Source organism: Genypterus blacodes, unplaced genomic scaffold, assembly GCF_046128005.1.
Source record: "Genypterus blacodes isolate CSIRO-AG114 ecotype Tasmania unplaced genomic scaffold, CSIRO-AGI_Gbla_v1 ptg000110l_1, whole genome shotgun sequence".
Lineage (NCBI taxonomy): Eukaryota > Metazoa > Chordata > Actinopteri > Ophidiiformes > Ophidiidae > Genypterus > Genypterus blacodes.
In genome coordinates this window covers 1,260,633-1,280,217 of record NW_027466914.1, presented here as the reverse complement: position 1 = coordinate 1,280,217, position 19,585 = coordinate 1,260,633, and the positions used below count along the sequence as shown (strand labels likewise).

Here is a 19,585-nt window from a genome sequence, read left to right as displayed (position 1 = left end):
CATTAAACATTGCAGCATTGAAGTATTCAAATCTGTGGTTGAAATTGTTTGTGTGTGTGTGTGTGTGTGTGTGCGCGCGCGTGTTGCTCTCAATTGATCACATCAAAAAAGGCAATAAAAACAACTGAAACCCTGATACAAAACACAACAAGACTTTTATTCCACAACAGCAAATAGATATTCATTAAACACTCAAATACAAATACATTTCACCTTAAACAGTCACATTCTGTTTCATTACAGAAGTCAGATGTCACAGACGTGTATGTAAACAGAACACACAACACAAGTCACACTCACTCTGAAATATGAGAAAAAAAAATGTAATTTTTATCAAAATAAAAGCACATAACCCTCTAGACTTTTACAAGTCAAGGTACAACTGCAATACACTCAGATATATATCTTATAAATGATCCTTTAAGTTGTGTAACAAAAGACTAAACTATTGACAGTCATTGACTCCTTAACTGGCATGAATACTTCATCTGAGTAAAGTAACACTGTAATATCTACCAAGCAGGAAAAACTATGATCCACCTCTGGATCACTTCCTTGTTTATTTCACCCACAAATGATAATAAGTACAAGAAGAGATTCCAGTGACATCATCTTCTTCTTCTTCTCCCTTTTCTCCAAATGGCTCAGTCTGTTTGGAACTCTGTTGATGTTGTCACACTCCCCTGTGTCCACTGCGTGCTGTGGAAATGAAGCAGACACACACACACACACACACACACACACAGCTGTCAGTGCTGTAGTCACTCTACAGCGATGTGCTCAGTGAGCATGTGCACCAGTGTTGCATTCAAATGTGTTTTTGTGGATAATGGACAGTGTCAGGATAATATATCCAGATAATTTATGTTATTGACTGAATGTATGTTCAAAATAAAAGCCCTTGGTTCTTCCTCAGCAGGAGCTTTTTCAGAACAAGCTCCTTCCTGTATCTCAGTAGTAATTAAGACCAAGAACACCAAACAATTTCCCAATTTTCAGGAACATTTCCAGGTCACATTTCTAAATTTCAATTGAAGTAGAATTTCTTTTCCATTAGTCCAGCATGCTTGCATTCATGTTTTTGACTTTTCCTCCTATTTTAGTCCTTCTTTTCCTTCCTTTATTTGTGTTGGACCTGACTTTTATGTGCACATTACTTGGCCTCAGTCTTCTTCACCATCTTTCTCTGTGCTGCTTCTGCATCATTCTGTCTTTTGATGACAGATCCTGTTCTGTTTGTCTGTTTGTAGTTTTAGCCCAGAATAAATCATGTCTCGTGTTTTACCTTTACAGCTTTAGTGGAATATCTTGATCGAAACCAGCTGGAAGAAATGGAGATGGAATTAAGAGATTTCACACATTTTCATTTTTCCTTGCTTCTGCTAAGGAGGTTGTGTGTTTGTCTCCATCCAGGTGGAAGGATGGAGCACGACTGCTGAAGGAACGCTTTCACCACAAAATGAAGGGATCAGTTAAAATAATGGAGGTATGAGTTCTAATGAGTTCTTGCATATTCTGTGATCTATTTTCTACATTCTTTACACCACATTGACACCAATCAGTTATAAAAACATCAACTCTTTCCTTGATGATTGAAACGTTCCTCACCACTCAAAGGCGATCAGTGTGCTGATCAGCAGGACGACTCCAAGGGTCCTCACTGTAACGCTGACAACCACCACCAACTGATCATCACCTGTCACACAACACCATGGTTACCGTCTGCCACGGCTCAAAAACATCACACACACACACACACACACACACACACACAACCACGCACGCACGCACGCGCGCACACACACACACACACACACACACACACACACACACACACGCACGCGCACACACACAAATGTATTCACTTAATCCCATCAAATGAATCCACACACATTCTGTATTCATTTGCCAGCATTTACCTTCAATATTCACATGGATCTCTGGTGATGTCTGATGACCAAGTGTTAACTTTACTGGCGATTAAAGCGATTCTGATTCTGATTCTGATTCTGATACACTCATCAGGTTCCCAATAAACAAACAAGATGAATACCAAATCAATGATTCCTTTTAATGTATTCTTTCTATTCTGTTGCTCAGTACAAACTGATATGCTTCACTCTCCTTATGTGGATGCATGTTGTGAATAAAACTAATTTGAAAAGAAGCGACTTTGGGAGTCTCAGTGAAACAAACATAAAATATTAAACATTAACATTAAAACCAAACAATAAACTTACTTGTTGGTTGACATGGTTACACATGGTTAATCCTGTATTTAAAGTAGTTTTGTTACTTTTATTTGCATGTACAGAATGTGTGAATTACAAATGACAAAAGTTAAAGTGGTAACTGAAACAATACAAATACAAATGGAAAGGTGAAATAAAGCTACATTTGTTATGAATCCTACAAAATTTGAATGCATTTCTATCAACACACTGATGAGCACTGATGGTCACTTGTTCACTTTTTCTTCAGCTGAGCGTAGATGCTCTCTGTGTGTGTCGTGGTGTGTGCTGGCTGGGACACTTTGACTTGTGCGTACACTGTGTCCTCATGCCCCTGGCTCTCCCCCGCCTGTGTGGGCTCCAGCCTGGAGAAGTTGATCTCTCCATAGTGGATGCTTCCTACGTTACTGTCTGGTTCTTCAGTATTTGCTGCTGCGCCCATTAGACTCTGTGGAAATGGAACGTACGAGAAATTCAGAGGAGATAATTCCCCACATTCTGATACTTCAGTTTTGTATTTTCTCACCTGTGTTTGTTGTCGCGATCGATATGACGACTTTAACCACCTGAAAGACACAAGAGTCCCATTAGATCACAGTAGGTAATAACAAAATCGCCCCAGGTATATTCTACAACACTTACCAAACACAGACAACCAGGCAGATGAGGACAATAATCCCAATTATCCCTCCTAGAACTGGCTTCCATTGTGGCTCCCCTAACACACAAGAGAAGCAGCCATTTAAAGTGACTATAGTGATGAATTTAAACACAGTGTATGTTTACTATGAGTCCAGTTATTGACATTAGAAGCATTGTGTCTACACGTCTCAAATATGACCAAAGACTTTGAGTAGACAAGGTTTGTCAACATATACTATTGACATCCGAGTCGCTGATTGTGCAGCTTATTGTAAAATATGAGGGATGTATGAATGATGAAGTCGTGTCTGAGCAGCATTGTAAAGAGCGTTCACTGTTTACTCGTTGTTAACCAAACACCTGCACAGATAATGTCTTCACTAAATCCCATCAAATGAATCCACACACATTCTGTATTTATTTGCCAGCATTTACCTTCAATATTCACATGGATCTCTGGTGATGTCTGATGACCAAAGTCATTTGTTGCCATGCAGTAGTAAATTCCTGAGGTGGTCACACTGAAGCTGTAGAAGTCTCCCTCAGATACGTAAACAGCTCCATCTGTGGTGTTCATGAACCAGGTGAAGCTTGAGACAGGAGGATTGGATCTGCTGGAGCAGGTCAGATTCACTCTGCTGCCCGGTGACACAAAGTTTGAGGGACTGATGGATGCTGAGGTGTCCTTGGGCCCGTCTGAGGAAAATATGAGAGACGAGCTGGAGTGAGAGACGATCTTTGCATCAGAGCATGAGAGAGGACATGCAGAGACTTACATGAAACTTTAAGACGCAGAATTGCCCCTGATGTCTTGTCTTTGCCTGTGTTCACAGGGTGTGTGGAAAAACAATAGATGGACAATCCATCGTGCTTGTCAGAGAGGAGAAGGGTCGTCTGGATTTTAGCTATGGAGATCCAGGTTGAATTGTGTTGTGTTTTGTCAGAAGCATGTGTTAGATTCCATGTCAGTGTCGGGGGGGAGAGAGGACAGAGAATGGGAGCTGAACACGTTACAGTGACAGTCTGCTCCTCCTTCAGCTCGTCTGGGATTTCAATTCTGGGTCTCTGAGGGGAATCTGTTTCAAAAAGAAACAGATAAGAAAAACTGAAAATATCCTCACATTTAACCAGAGTGGAACAGAGAGTGAATTTGATTCATGACAAAGTGGAATAACTCCATCATGGAACACAATCAATCAAGGGTCAAAGTCAGTGCATGATTTCTAAAATGATTACAGACATTCTAAACAATAAAATGTAATTAAAATATAAAGAGACTCTTACCTGTAACTGTTATGAAAAGAGGGTCACAAAGTGCTGTTGCCCTGTATGGTCCGTTCTCAATTCTGAAGTAGTACGTCCCGTTGTAGGCTGTGGTTAATCTGTTAAATATAGTGGTGCAGTTTCTCTGAGCCAGGTCTCCAATAATATTTATTGGAGGGGTGTTAACTGTCTTACTGCTGTTGTAAATAACAATATTTCTATTGTACTGAAGGTTATGTTTGACCCACACTCCAAAAGTTGTTCTTGTGCTCTTAAATTTATATTTTTTGCCTGATCGATCCCTGAAGGTACATGGGATTTGCAAACAAGAGCCACTCAGTGCTTCTATCCTCTGTAGTGAATTAATGTCAAGATCTGCGAGACAACGCCTCCCCTGAGCCAGAGCGCCTGTAAAACAGTCATCAGGAACAAAGTTAACAAAAACATCCAGTTTGCTAAATGATTTCAATGCTTTCTGAATCAAAGTGTTTAAAGAGAGCTCACCTGAAAGGAAGAAGAGGCCAAGTATCACACTGTGTGTCACCATATTCACAAATGCCATTGAAACAGCGTGGAGAAACTAAATGCATCAGTAATAATCTCACCAAGAGAGCTCAGAGGCGAAGGACAAGTCATCAGTTTCTTGGTCTCACTGATGAAATGATGGAACTACCAAGTTCCAGTTGAGCTGCGACGAACCAACAAAGCCACTTCCCTGTTTAGAGGCTGGAACACAAACATCTGATCTAGACAGCAGCTCCACCCCAATATGTTTCACACCTTAAACAGTCACACTCTGTTTCACTACAGACAACACTAATACCAAATCAATGATTCCTTTTCCAATTCATCTACAATACAAATAACTCTATAAGCTGCACTCAAAGACCACAGAGGGGAAATGCCTGGATGTATCAAGGGAGACTTCCCTTTTGCAAAAGACGGCTACTGCAGAAGTGTTCAAAACCATATCAACCACTTCCTGTTTACACTTTTAACTTGCTCGTCTATGATAGCGATTGATTGATTGATTGATGATTACAGGCAGAAATTGCACAATCCACACCACAAAACTTACAAGACCAAATACTGCCAATGGAAACATAACGCTACATTAAACATTGCAGCATTGAAGTATTCAAATCTGTGGTTGGAAATTGTGTGTGTGTGTGTGCATGTGTGTTGCTCTCAATTGATCACATCAGAAGAGGCAATAAAAACAACTGAAACCCTGATACAAAACACAACAAGACTTTTATTCCACAACAGCAAATAGATATTCATAAAACGCTCAAATATGGGGCCAATTATAAGACTTGTGTTATATTTCAGTGGAACAAAATGGAGTTTGGTCGCTTAGGTCACATGGGGTTAAATCCCATCCACTCATGCACTTCTCTCGTCTCCGCCCTATTTCCCCCTCTTGAATTTGCCGGGGGTGGCTCCGGTCTTCTGCTTCTTCTTCGCCGATCCTTTCATCTCCAGTTCCTTGGCGAGAAGAAAACACAAACACTCTCACTCTTTTGCATGATGGGCCAATCGCTTTCGTCCGCTCAAAGGCGTGCCGGCGTTTACAGCGTCGGACTCTTCCTACTGTTTGTTACCTTCCGTTTGGAGGACAGGGACCCGGTGACGGTGAAGAAAGAGTCCAGTCGTCCCTGCGTGCTGCCCTGTCGGCTCTTCACCATTTTCTTACAGCCGTTCCGGATCCTGTCCTCGCTGCAGAGCCAAAATCACACGGGAAAAGTCAAAACAGTGGAATCACAACTTGCATATAAAAGTGAAACAGCTGCGTCTCTCTCTCTGTGTCCAACAGTGCAGCCCAGTGTTTGGAAAGAGCGCTGCGTGATCCGAATGTGGGTTGATCTGTTCTCGCTGCCTGGCTGCCTGCAGATCATCATCAGTACCTGAACTGTTTCTCGCTGCACATGAACTGGATCAGTCCGTCCTCGTCCGGCTCGTTCCACTTCAGGTCCACAGTGGAGCAGTCCACCACTTCGGGTGAGAGGAACAAACCCCTGGCCTCTTTGTACAGCCAGTCCTCAGGAGCGGGGTGCTTCTGCAGGGACAGGGAAAACAGGGCCGCCATACAATCATCAAATAATCATTCAAACGCTCAATTTCACTCCTAGACTCTATTGCTGGGACTTTACATTGGGGTCAATGTTCTCCAGGATCTCCTCGATGCTGCCGTGCTGTCTGATCAGGTCCATGGCTCTCTTTGGGCCGATCCCCTTGATGGTGCCGCAGTAGTCGCAGCCCAGCAGAATACAGAGATCTATGAACTGGGGGAGAGAGGGGAGAGTGGGGGCGGAGTTGAAGACATTTTCATAACTGCGTCTGTAATAACTGTACCTGTAAATGCAAGGTCTTCATAGAAACACCAATTAGAATTCGCTGCAATCTATCAGCAACGACGGACATCTGGGGAAATGTTTGATCTGGGATACCTGTTCGTTGGTCAGGCCGATGTCCTGCAGGATGCGACTGAAGTGGAACTCTTGGATTGGAAGTTTCCTACAGCAGACAGGGACATTTTACTTTGTTATGTGAAGAATCCTTCATCTGCTACTGAAGTGTATAAAGGGAAATGCGAGTAAAGCTGACTGATACTCATGTCGGGTGGATCCGTACTTTGCTTCGCTGGCCGTGAGATGTCTGAGCAGGACGTTCGTCCCGAAGGTCAGGCCGTCCATGTCTTCTGTTGCCGTGCCGAAGACTTTCCCTGCTTTCACCAGAGCAGCACAGCTCGCCTCTGCCTCACACGGGGCCTGCCGTTCAAAACAACACAACACTTAAAAAGAGAAAAAACAACCAGCACCGTAGGCTCATTGTGAAGCTGTGAGTGTGGCGCCGACCTCGATGTACGGAACTCCCATCAGGCTGAGCAGCTTCTTGCACTCGTCATTGTGGTGCTTGGTGACTTTGACCAGACGCTTGGTGAATTTGTCAATGTTTTCTTGTTCCCCTGGATGAAGACACAACATTGAGCGTATGAAGCAAGCAATGACAAACACATCCACAGTCTGAGATGTTCAAAAATGATAAAGTTTCGTTATTTTTTATTATCGATGTGGCAAAATACAAATTACAAAATACAACCTGAGGGGGCGCCGCTTACAACTGCATTAGAAACAATCAAGAAAGCTTAACTGTACCCATTTCCTGGGCTTGAGCGAGCATCTTCTCGGCTTCTGCCCGCCTCTCTCCTCTCTTCTCCAGCTAGGGGGCGAAGAAAAGGAGTGACGGTGAAGATTTAGAGATTTACACCACAGACTAAAGCAAAACAAACACAGGGCCGCCTCGCCAACCTCAACAGACTTCAGCTGCGGCGGTTTGCCGTCAAACACGTAGACGGGTTTGATGCCGTGCTCCAGCATGCGGATCGTCCGGTAGAACATTCCCATCAGGTGGCTGAGGAGAAGTGCAAAGGAGGGCAGGAAAAGCAGTTTAGTAGAATCGTTTCCAGACTTCCACCTTCCTGGTCTAGGCTGTCTCTTTATGCATGAAGGCAGCAGCTCTACCTTGTCGTCTCTCCGTCCTCGTTTTGCAGGACGTTTCCATCCTGACGCACAGCAATCAGGAACTGGTAGATGCACATGGAAGCATCTATAGCTATTTTTCTGCCTACAGGCGACAAGGGGAACAGCAGAAATGATCCAACAATTAACTGCTATTCCCAATATCCATTTTTGGTTTCTTTAAACTCATTCATTCATAACGATGCAAGACAATGGATCTGATTCCACTCTGCTGTTACAGTCTGTGATCTCTCTTTCAATATAAAACTATTGGTACAACATCAATGCATCAATGATCTAATGTAGTTGTTACTCTCATCTCATCAGAAGATCCAATCATTCGTATATTGAAGAAGAAGGAGTATTAAGGAGCTACCAAAGTAATTCTTAATGTCTTGCTCTTTAATAGCACCCGGTGCCTGGTCAGCAATCAGCTTGGTAAGACCGTGTATTCCCATTATGGCACACTGGAACTCCGATCAAATGTATGTCAAACTCTGAAAAGCAATGTAGAGAAAGTTAGAAAGTCCTAAAAAAAATGTTGCATCCTTTCACTGTTTTACAACTTCTGGGAATTATCCAAAAGCCTGTTTTTTAGGTTACATGAACGCACCATATTGGAAAACATCTCCCACTCATCAGGAAAACATCGTTACCTTGTAAATGTGCCTATTGTCAATTATTGAATAGATTATAGAATAGATTTAGGGTTCTAACACTACAACGTGTCCAGTAACGGCTTGCTAGAAGGCTAAAACATGCACAGTGCTTCTTTGTGCCATTCACAGCCTTAACTTGTTACGTAAAATGAGTATGTAGCATTTCTAATATCTGTAACACTGTAGATCGAACTTTAAAGTTAACTGTTTGTGATAAACTCACCGACTATCTCTTCTGGTCGACTGTGTGCACTTGTCCCGGGAGCTCAGCCGCTAGCCGCTCAGAAAAGGCAACCGTTTCGCGGGAAAACCAAAAACCAGGCATTACGAGTCAATTAGTCGAGCTCAGTTAAATTCAGACAGACTGGAGCAGCTTCTCATCGATTGTTCTGATGCAACTATATTGGTCTGAATCTGACTGAGAGTAGCAAGACGGCATTTGATTGGCTGGTTAAGGTGGAAGGAAATCCGGTGAGCGCCACAACAAAATAATAGTCAGTTCGGCAGCGTTTTCGAGCGATTTTTGACGAATTTCTTTGGAATTAAATCTCGCAAATACCGTATATTAAATACAAACAGCTTTACGAAAGAAATATTATCAGTTTCGCGTAAGGAGCAGTGTCTTTTAGGTGTATTTTGTCTTTCTCCGCCCACTCCGGAAAAGTCAGCCTAGCCGTCGTTGTATTTATTTTTTAAGGTGACGTGGAGTCGCTCCTCTTCTCCCTCCGTCCCGTGTGTACATAAAAGTACTCCGTGTTCCTGGATATCGACACAATGACGACATTATACTCGGGGGAAACGAATTTGCAAATGTCCAGCTACAAATATATACATTGAGAGCCACAGGATCGGCGCGAAGCCGGAGGGGAGAAGGGACGATCCGGGGCCTGGAATCCGAAGAAGACGACGGACAGGCAGGTTTTGTTGGATCTGCAGCACCGGGACTGAAACAACACGTCAGTAATACAGATATTACTATAAAATAATAGACCGTTAAACACCTGAATTAACCTGAATCATTCCGTTTGTTAGTTCCGGGCTCTTTCTCTTGTCTGTAATAAGCTTGTTTTGATTGGTCAGTCAAATTAGGGACCTTAAACTATATAAACTACTATTGCGCAAGACTCATTCATTTGTTACCTTTTCTCACAATTGACCTCGGTTAGGACAAAGTGAAATTCTGTATATGTCAAGTTGACGATGCAGGAGATTCCAAAGGGAGCAAAGCTTCTGTGTAGTTCAGGGGTCAGAACCTTTATGACCCCCGTGATGCGTTTGCTGACACTCTAACCGTATGTATTTGTTGTGAGGTAACAATAATACTGTACAGAATGGGTCAGCAGTGGAGTAAAAACAATGATTTTTAGAGTTCTGACTCGTATAAGAATCCCCGCCAGGTTTCATGCTCCAGGCTTGTTGTTGATTGAATGTCGCGTTCTGGTCTAAACGGCCGGTTCTTGAACATGTCATGAACGTGTTCCCAAAGGTCCAGACGTGTAACTCAGAGGAAGCAGGACAGGCGACAGTTTGATTGCGTTGACTGACAGGAGAGCAGCGGTTGAAAATTCCCTCTTTGTGAAGCTCAATGAGGAACTTCGTTACATCAGCAAAACTCTCACCAGTCAACAAGTAGATCTCCTTAGAGGCTTAGAAGCAGAACACGAGCCAAACGTCCTTTAGTTGTGACTCCTAACCAGTGACTGTAGACATGTTGTTACAATGTTGATATGCAGCTTTGTGTTTCACTGTAGCGTTCATTCCTGTCATTGTCGTCCTGCCCTAAAGGTGAAACGTGATCAGTTCGGACACAAAGCTTTGAAGGCTATCATGGCCTCTGTGGAAATCACAACACAACGTCCTCGGGTAGCAGTTTGGGGCAATGTCACTTCACTTCTGAGCCCACAAACTCAAAGACATATAGACAGAGACGAGGCGGCGTGGATCAGGGCGGTAGAGTGGCTCCTGGAAGTTTCCCGGGTCGACGAATGTTGTTTGTGTACAAGTATAGTAAGTTAGTAAGTACAGAGTCAGAGGCAGACAGAACCTGGTTATCTTCAGGTCCAAACATGTCCTGTAGGTGCTTTGACTCCCGTCCACAACAATCCGTATCAGAGCGCTTCTCAAATTTCTGACGCATTCGGTAAAACATTGTCGGAGTGATGTTGCATAAAATTGGCAGGGCAGACAGTTAAGCTGAAGACGAGCCTGTGCCAGATGATCTGACGCTCCTGTCGTCTTGTTCGCCCCCCAGGTGTCATGCTGCGTGGAATAGGACACCTGCCAGGCGGGACCATGGCCCTGCACCCCGTCTTGCTCCTGAGTCTTTTGTCCGGCTGGTCACTCGGTTACAAGCAGGGGGACAACGTGACTCTTTATGTCAACAAAGTGGGGCCGTACCATAACCCACAGGAGACGTATCACTTCTACACCCTGCCTGTCTGCAGTCCAGAGAAGGTCAGTCTCTGCCCGGTCCCCCTTTTGGGACCTGGGAATGTTTTTGTTAAGTGTTTTCTGAACATTGATGTAAGAATAACAGCTTCATAATAAATCCAATCTGTTTCATCTGACAGGGATCCTCATGAGGTCATACACTCTATTTGTGACAATAAAACACAAAATAGTTCACATAATTCTTTATTCTATGAGTCCTGTATGAACTGAAATTGCGTATTAAAGATTCACATGTTCATTTCAGTGACTTTTGTTGTTTTGGTTAAAGTTGAAGTTGATGAAGTTATGGTTTATTTAACAGCTGGTGATTTTGCAGTAAAAGTCAATATACACGTAATCGTTTTGGATCGAGTCTGTGAGATTAAAGCCCAAATGAGAAATAGCAGCAGGTAATTATCCAACCTCTCCCGACGTGGGACTCAAAGGCATCTGTGCCGTGATGAGATGGGATTCCGGACCGATCCATTCTTCTTTTTTCACCGTTCGCTGCTTGATTTGTCTGCCCCTGATTCCTGCTTTACTCCCACTCATCCTTTAACACTCCGTCCTCAGGTGCACCACAAGTCTCTAAGTCTGGGGGAAGTGCTGGACGGGGACAGGATGGCAGAGTCTTTATATCACATCCGGTTCAGAGAAAACGTGGAGAAGAAGACGCTTTGCCAGCTCACGCTTTCAGAGAAACAGGTACTTAGCAGCAGTTTGCTTCAATTTAACACCGGACGTCGCTGCTTAACTGTCACTGCTGTGTGTGTTTACTCTCAGTCATCGGCTGGTGGAAGCTGCAGAGAGCTCACAGCATCCTGCAGAGAGAGACAAGAGAGATGTTTCTCCTGGAATGTCTATGCAGTAAAATGAACATAATCCAAATTTGTCATGCATTTAGTAAATTAACTTTAGTTTTCTAGTCTCGGATTCTATTTTTTTTTCTGAGCCGTCTGAGACACACTGAGATGAGACCTGTTAGCAAACAGGAAGTGGGCTCGGCAGTTACTGTGTGTTGAAACCTGTGTGTGTGTGTGTGTGTGTGTGTGTGTGTGTGTGTGTGTGTGTGTGTGTGTGTGTGTGTGTGTGTGTGTGTGTGTGTGTGTGTGTGTGTGTGTGTGTGTGTGTGTGTGTGTGGGAAGGACGATGCAGCAAAGCAAGTGCGCTGCATCATTACGCACATGACTGCACACCACGGCACACAGCTGCACTCCAATTGTTTATAATTGTTTACTTTTTGTGTGTGTGTGTGTCAGGTGGACCAACTCCGTGAGGCCATTGAGGAACTGTACTACTTTGAATTTGTCCTGGATGACATTCCAATCTGGGGGTTTGTAGGATACATAGAGGAGAGCGGCTTCCTGCCTCACAGCCACAAGGTAGATATGGAGAGGTTTGAGAGAAGAAATGTGTGTGTTTGAAAGATGTTATTACATTCTCTCTCTCTCTCTCTCTCTCTCTCCCTCCCCCTAGGTGGGCTTGTGGACTCACCTCGACTTCAACATAGAGTACAACGGCGACACGGTGATCTTCGCCAACGTCTCCGTGAAGGACGTCAAACCCGTTCCCCTGGAAGAAGGGGCGGGCGGGGTGGTGGGGGGCGTCGGGGTCGGCGGGGGCAACCTGAAGGTGACCCACACGTACAGCGTGCGCTGGTTCGAGTCCCCGCTGCCCCACCCCCGGCGGGCTGAGCGTCTCAGGGACTACTCCTTCTTCCCCAAGACGTTGGAGATCCATTGGCTCTCCATCATCAACTCCCTGGTGCTGGTGGTGCTCCTGCTGGGCTTCGTCATCATCATCCTCATGCGGGTCCTTAAGAATGACTTTGCCAGGTGGGTTGGAGATAAATGGTTGTGTTCATGTCCATGTGTGTAGAGAGCGCCTCACATCACCTTCCCCTGATCTGCAGGTATAACGTGGAAGAGGAGGGCGGCTGTGACGACCTGGACCAAGGAGACAACGGCTGGAAGATCATACACACCGACGTCTTCCGGTTTCCGCCTTACAAGAGCCTGCTGTGCGCCGTGCTGGGAGTCGGGGCTCAGTTCCTCACGCTGGCCACAGGTGAACGTTCACACACAGACTCACAGACGCACTCCACTCGGGTCTGCTGAGAATGAGAGCCTGCTTTTGTTCCCGTTTGGAAAATGAGCAGAGGAGCGGTCGGAGCTGCAGCGACCCGAAGCTGCAAACTCCATGAAGTGAAAAGCAGTGAGACTAAAGAACTAGAAACCTGAGAATGTCACACACAGGGAGACGTTGTCCACCGCCGCCTTCATTCCCCTGGACGATGCCTTCGTCACGTGCTCCGACCGCCCTAACATCTTTGTCTCCCCTTTTCCCATAGGGATCATCGTCATGGCGTTGCTGGGAATGTTCAACGTGCATCGCCACGGCGCCATCAACTCGGCAGCCATTGTCCTGTACGCCCTGACCAGCTGCGTGTCCGGCTACGTCTCCTGCAGCTTCTACACGCAGATTAACGGCCAGCGCTGGGTGTGGAACATCATCCTCACCTCCTCCCTCTTTTCCGGTTAGTGGCGACGCCGCCAACCTCAGGAAGCAGCTAGGGGGCGCCACTCCCTCACCGTCGATTGAGACGCCGACCCTGCCAGCTTTAGTGTCTGTGTTTCAGTATTCAGGAGTCTCACATATCACACACATCCCTCTGCTACACATCCATTCAATTAACCTTTCATCCACTCTCCTCCTCCTTTCCACCTGTCATGATTACATCGCCCTTTCATTTATCAAAAGTGTCAACGTTACAAAAGTAGACGACGAGGATGAAGAAGGATCTGAGTAGACGGACTTGGTACAGGTTAAGAGGTTCATTAGGGGGCTGCAGGGTTTCAGAGGTTGTTGGGGAGAAGCAAAGTGTTTCTGTTGCCCCCTGTTGGTTTTGTGAGGTATAACAGCTCACGGTCAAATCGCTGCAAATTTGACTTTTGCTCGCATCGCTGAGAAGACAAACTGGAATGACGTCACCCAGACTTCCACAGTGACATTTAGAGTGTTGTATATATGTTAAAGATGTATAGGACTGCTTTGTTCAGGGAGAAATCCAAAACAATTACCCCCCCGCCCCTTTAATTCTACAGTTTATTCATTCCTTCCTTCCTTTGTTCCCACAGCTCCTCTGTTCCTGACGTGGAGTGTGGTGAACTCCGTCCACTGGTGGAGCGGCTCCACTCAGGCTCTGCCCGCCACCACCGTGCTCCTGCTGCTGGGCGCCTGGATAGTGGTGGGCTTCCCCCTCACCGTCATCGGCGGCATCGTGGGGAAGAACCGGGCCGGGAACTTCCAGGCGCCGTGCCGCACCCGCAACATCGCCCGGCAGATCCCAACGCAGCCGTGGTACAAACGCACCGCCGTCCACATGGCCATCGGCGGCTTCCTGCCCTTCAGGTGAGAGAAAGATGATATATGTACAGTAAAGTCCTCATATTTCCTGGCACAGAGGGTTGGATCGCCCCAAAGGGACACATTTTAGACTTCAGAAACTGTAGACACTAATATTCATGGCCTCCCTCTCAGCATTCACATTGTAAACTACATATATCTGTCCTAACACTTCTCCTTCCTGTCAGAGTGGGGACTGCTGTGAGGGAGGAAGTTCATCATGATTTATCCACATGACTGCACAAAATCCATCAAAATGACTTTCTGTTGAATCCTATTTCATGGTCAGTTCATTGCCGTCACAGTGCTTTTCTCTGACTCCCTCCCTCCCTCTGTCTCCTCTCCTCCCTCCCTCCCTACGTCTCCTCTCCTCCCTCAGTGCCATCTCAGTGGAGCTGTACTACATCTTCGCCACGGTTTGGGGCCGAGAGCACTACACCCTGTACGGCATCCTGCTGTGCGTCTTCGCCATCCTAATCTCCGTGGGCGCCTGCATCTCGGTGGCGCTCACCTACTTCCTGCTCTCGGGCGAGGACTACAGATGGTGGTGGCGCAGCGTGCTGAGCACCGGCTCCACCGGCCTTTTTATCTTCGTCTACTCCGTCTTCTACTACCGGAACCGGTCGTCTATGAGCGGCGCGGTGCAGAGCACGGAGTTCTTCGGCTACTCTCTGCTCACGGCGCTGGTGTTCTCCCTCATGCTGGGCAGCGTCTCATTCTGGGCCTCGCTGGCATTCATCCGTTACATCTACCGTAGCCTGAAGATGGACTAGACGCAGGATCTGTAGGGCAAAAGCGCCTGAAAATCCTTCTTTTTAACCTTTAACTCTCCTCTCCTGCTTTCAATCATGCACTCAATCACACACATACCTCCTATGGAGCAAATTGGAGGAGGAACAGGGGCCTTTATGTTGATTTGAAAGGGACTGTTGACCGAACCGATGACTATAGAATCTGTGACAGTGGACTGAAACAGCCGGACAGAGGAAGTTGTCTGTGTATTTATGGATAAAGTTATATCACTAAGGGACACCCGTGGCCCGTCTGGAGGCGGGAACGGGACGAGCTGTGTCCGCAATGTGGCGTCACCTGCTTCTACTTTGCAATCTTGATTTGGCTCAACATGTTACCCAGCCCGGAGAAGTGAACAGTTTAATCGCACTGTAGTTTAGATTGGTAATGCAGCAGTGAGTGAGTGTTCATTGCTCTGGGTTATAAGGACCCTTAACCAAGGCTTAACCCTGCGGTGAGTAAGCACACTGCCCGCTTGAATGCTGGTGATGGAGCAATATTGTTGTCATGTTCTTTGGTCACCATTTGCTGTGATTTTGGTTCTGGTGTAAATACGGTCTTTCCAATAAAATACTTTGTAATACAACATCGCCTGGAACTATAGATTTTGTACCTCATTTTTTAATATAATGGTCTTATACTCTCCTATACTCTATTGTTTGGGTGTAGCTAGTCTACTTGGCTCTGCTGTGGTGGTGATGATGTAATGTGTATATGAACAGGAAGTAAACCATAAATTGATGAAAGGAGAAGAGTTTGAAGTTGCTGTTGTGAAGCTGTATTTACAGAATAAAAATACATAAAAATATTCACATAGTTACAGCAACGTACAGCAGTCATGCAAGAAAAAACAAACAACAATCCTAAAAATAACTAAAAAAAAAAAATCAATGCAATACGAAGCCAGTTTGGGACGTAAGCAGAATCATAAGATAAGATAATATAAGAGCATAAAAATGACATAATATAAGAGATAATATACAAGTTAAGACCCTGAGATGTACAGAGGTTTGAACATGTGAACACACCGCCTGATGGCAGGTCTGCGTTAAGCACTATGACTGAATGCATGATGTTAAGTTGGAATGCTATGGTCGAAGGAATGAATGGTGTTTAGAGGGGAATGTTAGGAAGTGAAGCTTCCTTCCAGCCCGACGTTGTTCCCAACAGGGGCGTTGGCGAAGGCATTGGGTATGAAATCAAAATGGTTGACAGGTGGTGGCATGGACCAGGCGCCGTTCTGGTGCCTGGCGGGCGCTGCGGCCTGGGGTGAAGGAGGAGGCCAGGAGGGGTAGCCGCCAGATCCAGCTGCAGACAGGTAATAAGCCAGGTTCTGGGGGGTCGCGTTCTTAAAGGCTGCCATGTCGACCATCCCCTGGTTGTAATGCTGGTTGTGGGTTTCTCCCTGATACTGCAAGAGAGAGAGATAGGTTGGATTAAGATTAACTGTTGATCAATCACATCACGGCATCATCATCATCGCAAACATCTGTATTTGTATCGTCTTGCCTTTAAGGCCATGACCATAACTACAGTCAGGCCTCCATTACCGACGTTTTGCTTTATGTCCAAGCCTGCTGTGTCTCTGTAACCAGCAGACAGGACACATGGGCAGGACAACGGTCTGTTCTATGCAACCCTATGTTCTATGTTGTTTATTGTGCTTACAGGTGGGAGATGTGGAGGCATGTTGGCGAAGATGCCAGGGCCCTGTTTGCCTTTGATAAGGCAGCGCTCGGCCACCCAGCTGTTGTCTTTCTGGTGTCTCCTGAGCTTCATCCTACGATTCTGAAACCAGGTCTTCACCTAAAAGAAGAGAAAAGACGAGGGGTTAATACATTTTGTCTTCATACATCATCCACTGGATTACACACAGATTAGATCAGGCCTGCAACTATATCCTGCCACAATTATGTCACCAATATTCACCTGTTTGTAAGTCAGCCCAGTAACTTCTGCCATGTTCTTCATTTCAGCAGGAGTGAGGTATCTCTGCACGGTGAAGCGCTGGACCAGAGCATTCATCTGACCCTCAGAGAAGGTTGTACGGGTTCCTTTGGCGCTTTGCTTCTTTGGTGTTGCTGCAGGTAAATTCAGCAAGTCCTCCACGCTCTCATCTTCAGCGACAAGTGGGATGTTCTGCAGATCCAGGGGAGCTTCCAGAGAGCTGGAAACATCTTCGTTGGTACTCGGACTCATGCTGTCCGTATCGTTGGCCAACTCCTTCTTGACCCATGTGGTTGGATCAACTTGGGGAAGACTCCCCTCTCTGCTGCTGGTAGAGCTCCAGGAATCTATGAGAGGAGGGACGTGATTAATGATCAGTGACAAAGAACAATGAAACTTTAAATGGACACGTTCACGCAGGCAGTTTCGGGGATTAAGACAGGATGATTAGCATGAAACCTGCGTTCACGTGATGGAAGTTTTTGGTTTATTTTGTCTCGTGGTGTCGACACAATGCTCGCAATCACCGCGAGATGTCGCCACTTAGTCAGAGCTCTAGTCTCACCTGAGCGGGACATTTGAAAACCTACTTACCATAATATGGATCCATGGAATCAAAGACACCAACTACGAACACATAAACTAATACTACATAGACCCCTAACGTGCGTGTTGTCCAGCGAACGACAACATACGCCTGACTTGTATACTTATTTAACATTTATATAAAAGCAGCGTATTTCAGCAGTTAATGGCTCCTTACCTGGAGAGGTGTGTGACTCGGTGTGTGACTCGGTATGTGACTCGGTGTCACTCGCCGTCTCGCTTCCAGTTCCCTGGTTTTCGTTATTCGGTGTATCGTAGGCAGATCGTGTGTGTGTTCCCGGCAGAAGCATTCGATTGTTGTTTTGTCCGCCGTTACCGAGGTAGACACCGGTGTTACCGAGGAAGACTCCCGATCCCTGGTAGTTGCCATGCCCGTTCGCTGCATGCTGCTCCGGGATGTGCTGTGGGTAGTCCTCCCGGGTCCTGGCGGTGGTTCCGTAGTAGGCCTGCGGCAGCCCGGTGTTGAAGTTGCCGGGGATTTCGGGGACTCCGGCCTCGGCCCAGTTGTTCAGGTTCCCGTGGTTCTGCTCGGTTCCCTGTTGGTACATCATGCCGTAGGCATAAGGGTGGTGGTAGGAAGAGTTGTGGTAGTTGTAGCTGAGCTGTCCTTTCCAGTCTGCCATCTCTCAGGTTTGTGCAGTAAAAAGGTTAAAATGTAAAAGGTGGAGCAGAGCTCAAAGAAAGTTTCCAAATCGGGTAAAATTGCCCTTAAAATGGTCGGAAAAATAAAGGAAAGCACCTGGCCAGGTAACAACACTGGTACCAGTTGTGGTTAAACACAACCTGTGGAAGTGTGGATGCTGTTTATAAGGATGTGTGTGGGTGTGGACGGGGGTGGAGGGGGGCTATCGATTCCGGCCAATGGCTGTGGCTGACGGTGAATGGACAATTAGCAGATTCGCCTTAAACGCAACACCATTGGCCGCTTAATTTCTCCTTTGTTTTTAATTTGAAATCTGGGGGTGCCGTTGAGGGGGGTTTGTTTTGACATGAAGCACAGCAATGTAGTTTTCTTTAGAAATCCTAATTTCGATCAATGCTGGTTGAATACTTCAAATTAAAGCCATCAAATTAAACCTACCTACACTTTTAGTGCTTAAGTTTAGTAAGTGATTTTTTTAAAGTTACGCTCATTACATGTGTCCCTTTTAATCATTTATAAACTAAAACCTTATTGCTCTATTTCCAAAAAACCTCAACATTAATATTACTTCAGTTTAGATACTGTGCGTGACTCATTTTGCTTTGAATTGGGTCGATATAACAGTTAACAATATATAAATCGATACTATTCCTGGAAGATAAAACGAAGCTTAAAAGTCTTCGCATTAAAAGACGTTGTAAAAGACGTCTTTGCATTTAAAGACGTTTAATGCTTTTGTTGGTTCGTTCAGTATTTCTTTGTGGTGTTTGCTGTGTTTTATGTGTAAGGTACATTTAATTTTTTTATTTTATTGAGGCAAGCATTTGACATGACGTGCAGACACAGTTATAGGACATTTTGGAGATCGTTTTTTAAACGATAGAAGAGAGAGGCAAAGAAAAGAAAGAGATTTAGATTATAGAGAGTTGTATTTTTATTATTATTGTTGTTCAACTTTTTCTTCTTTTCGAAGCGAGGCAGCGAGACAGTACATTTAAACGCAAGACTCTAAAGGTACACCTGAACATAACATTTAAAAACACTTAAAACATTTTCGAAGTTTCAGGTTAACGGGTATCAGGTTAACTTTCACCTTGTTGAAGAATCTGAAAACAACCAAGGAGCAACATTTAATTTATCGGGATGTTTCTATGCACTTTTCTCCACGTAGACAGAGAAGTTTGTCCACATACATGCAGAGACTAAACCGCTACTTTTTCAGCACAGTTCTCTCTCTCCCCCTTTCTCTCTCAAACCCTCTCACTCTCACTCCCCCTTTCTCTCTCAAACCCCAGCTCCCTTCCTCCCTTTTTGAAATCATCTCACTCTCTCTCCTCATTCTCCTTCCCCCTCCTCTTTCCTTCTCTCTCCCTCTCTCTCGCTTTGTACTTCTCTTTCTCTCTGAATTCAGCTCACTCTCACTCTCTCTTTGGCCATTCTCTCTCC

At 45.3% G+C, this 19,585-nt stretch overlaps 4 protein-coding genes and 1 non-coding gene across 7 annotated transcripts; 1 reads left to right on the top strand and 4 right to left on the bottom strand.

The window, feature by feature from the left end:
* Positions 1-138: 138 nt before the first annotated feature.
* Positions 139-5,017, bottom strand: LOC143009054 (B-cell receptor CD22-like). Of its 2 annotated transcripts, none has more exons than XM_076161049.1 (7): positions 4,641-5,017; positions 4,158-4,544; positions 3,650-3,949; positions 3,309-3,569; positions 1,609-1,696; positions 1,286-1,322; positions 139-699 (listed from the first exon to the last, which is right to left on the bottom strand). In XM_076161049.1, the coding sequence occupies exons 1-7, from the start codon at positions 4,696-4,698 to the stop codon at positions 565-567; spliced, it is 1,266 nt and encodes a 421-aa protein (XP_076017164.1). In that variant the 5' UTR covers positions 4,699-5,017; the 3' UTR covers positions 139-564. The 2 variants fall into 2 exon arrangements, with proteins under 2 accessions (XP_076017164.1, XP_076017163.1); XM_076161048.1 differs by lacking the exons at positions 139-699; positions 1,286-1,322; positions 1,609-1,696 and adding exons at positions 2,071-2,679; positions 2,758-2,797; positions 2,874-2,949.
* A 354-nt stretch (positions 5,018-5,371) lies between these two features.
* On the bottom strand, positions 5,372-8,776 carry fen1 (flap structure-specific endonuclease 1). Its single transcript, XM_076161100.1, has 12 exons — positions 8,540-8,776; positions 8,034-8,154; positions 7,661-7,763; positions 7,448-7,550; positions 7,295-7,358; positions 6,995-7,104; positions 6,771-6,907; positions 6,587-6,653; positions 6,290-6,421; positions 6,044-6,195; positions 5,741-5,855; positions 5,372-5,624 (listed from the first exon to the last, which is right to left on the bottom strand). The coding sequence occupies exons 2-12, from the start codon at positions 8,113-8,115 to the stop codon at positions 5,547-5,549; spliced, it is 1,143 nt and encodes a 380-aa protein (XP_076017215.1). The 5' UTR covers positions 8,116-8,154; positions 8,540-8,776; the 3' UTR covers positions 5,372-5,546.
* A 91-nt stretch (positions 8,777-8,867) lies between these two features.
* On the top strand, positions 8,868-15,529 carry tm9sf1 (transmembrane 9 superfamily member 1). Of its 2 annotated transcripts, none has more exons than XM_076161099.1 (9): positions 8,868-9,230; positions 10,568-10,770; positions 11,320-11,451; positions 12,006-12,128; positions 12,223-12,581; positions 12,659-12,813; positions 13,097-13,282; positions 13,884-14,157; positions 14,531-15,529. In XM_076161099.1, the coding sequence occupies exons 2-9, from the start codon at positions 10,573-10,575 to the stop codon at positions 14,922-14,924; spliced, it is 1,821 nt and encodes a 606-aa protein (XP_076017214.1). In that variant the 5' UTR covers positions 8,868-9,230; positions 10,568-10,572; the 3' UTR covers positions 14,925-15,529. The 2 variants fall into 2 exon arrangements, with proteins under 2 accessions (XP_076017214.1, XP_076017213.1); XM_076161098.1 differs by having other exon boundaries at positions 8,868-9,272.
* Positions 15,530-16,069: 540 nt separating this feature from the next.
* On the bottom strand, positions 16,070-18,119 carry nanog (nanog homeobox). The gene is made up of 4 exons (XM_076161092.1): positions 17,654-18,119; positions 16,873-17,237; positions 16,612-16,749; positions 16,070-16,354 (listed from the first exon to the last, which is right to left on the bottom strand). Exons 1-4 carry the CDS (start codon positions 18,117-18,119, stop codon positions 16,070-16,072), a joined length of 1,254 nt encoding a protein of 417 aa, XP_076017207.1.
* Positions 16,438-16,563, bottom strand: LOC143009141 (small Cajal body-specific RNA 11). Its single transcript, XR_012964667.1, has one exon.
* Positions 18,120-19,585: the final 1,466 nt, after the last annotated feature.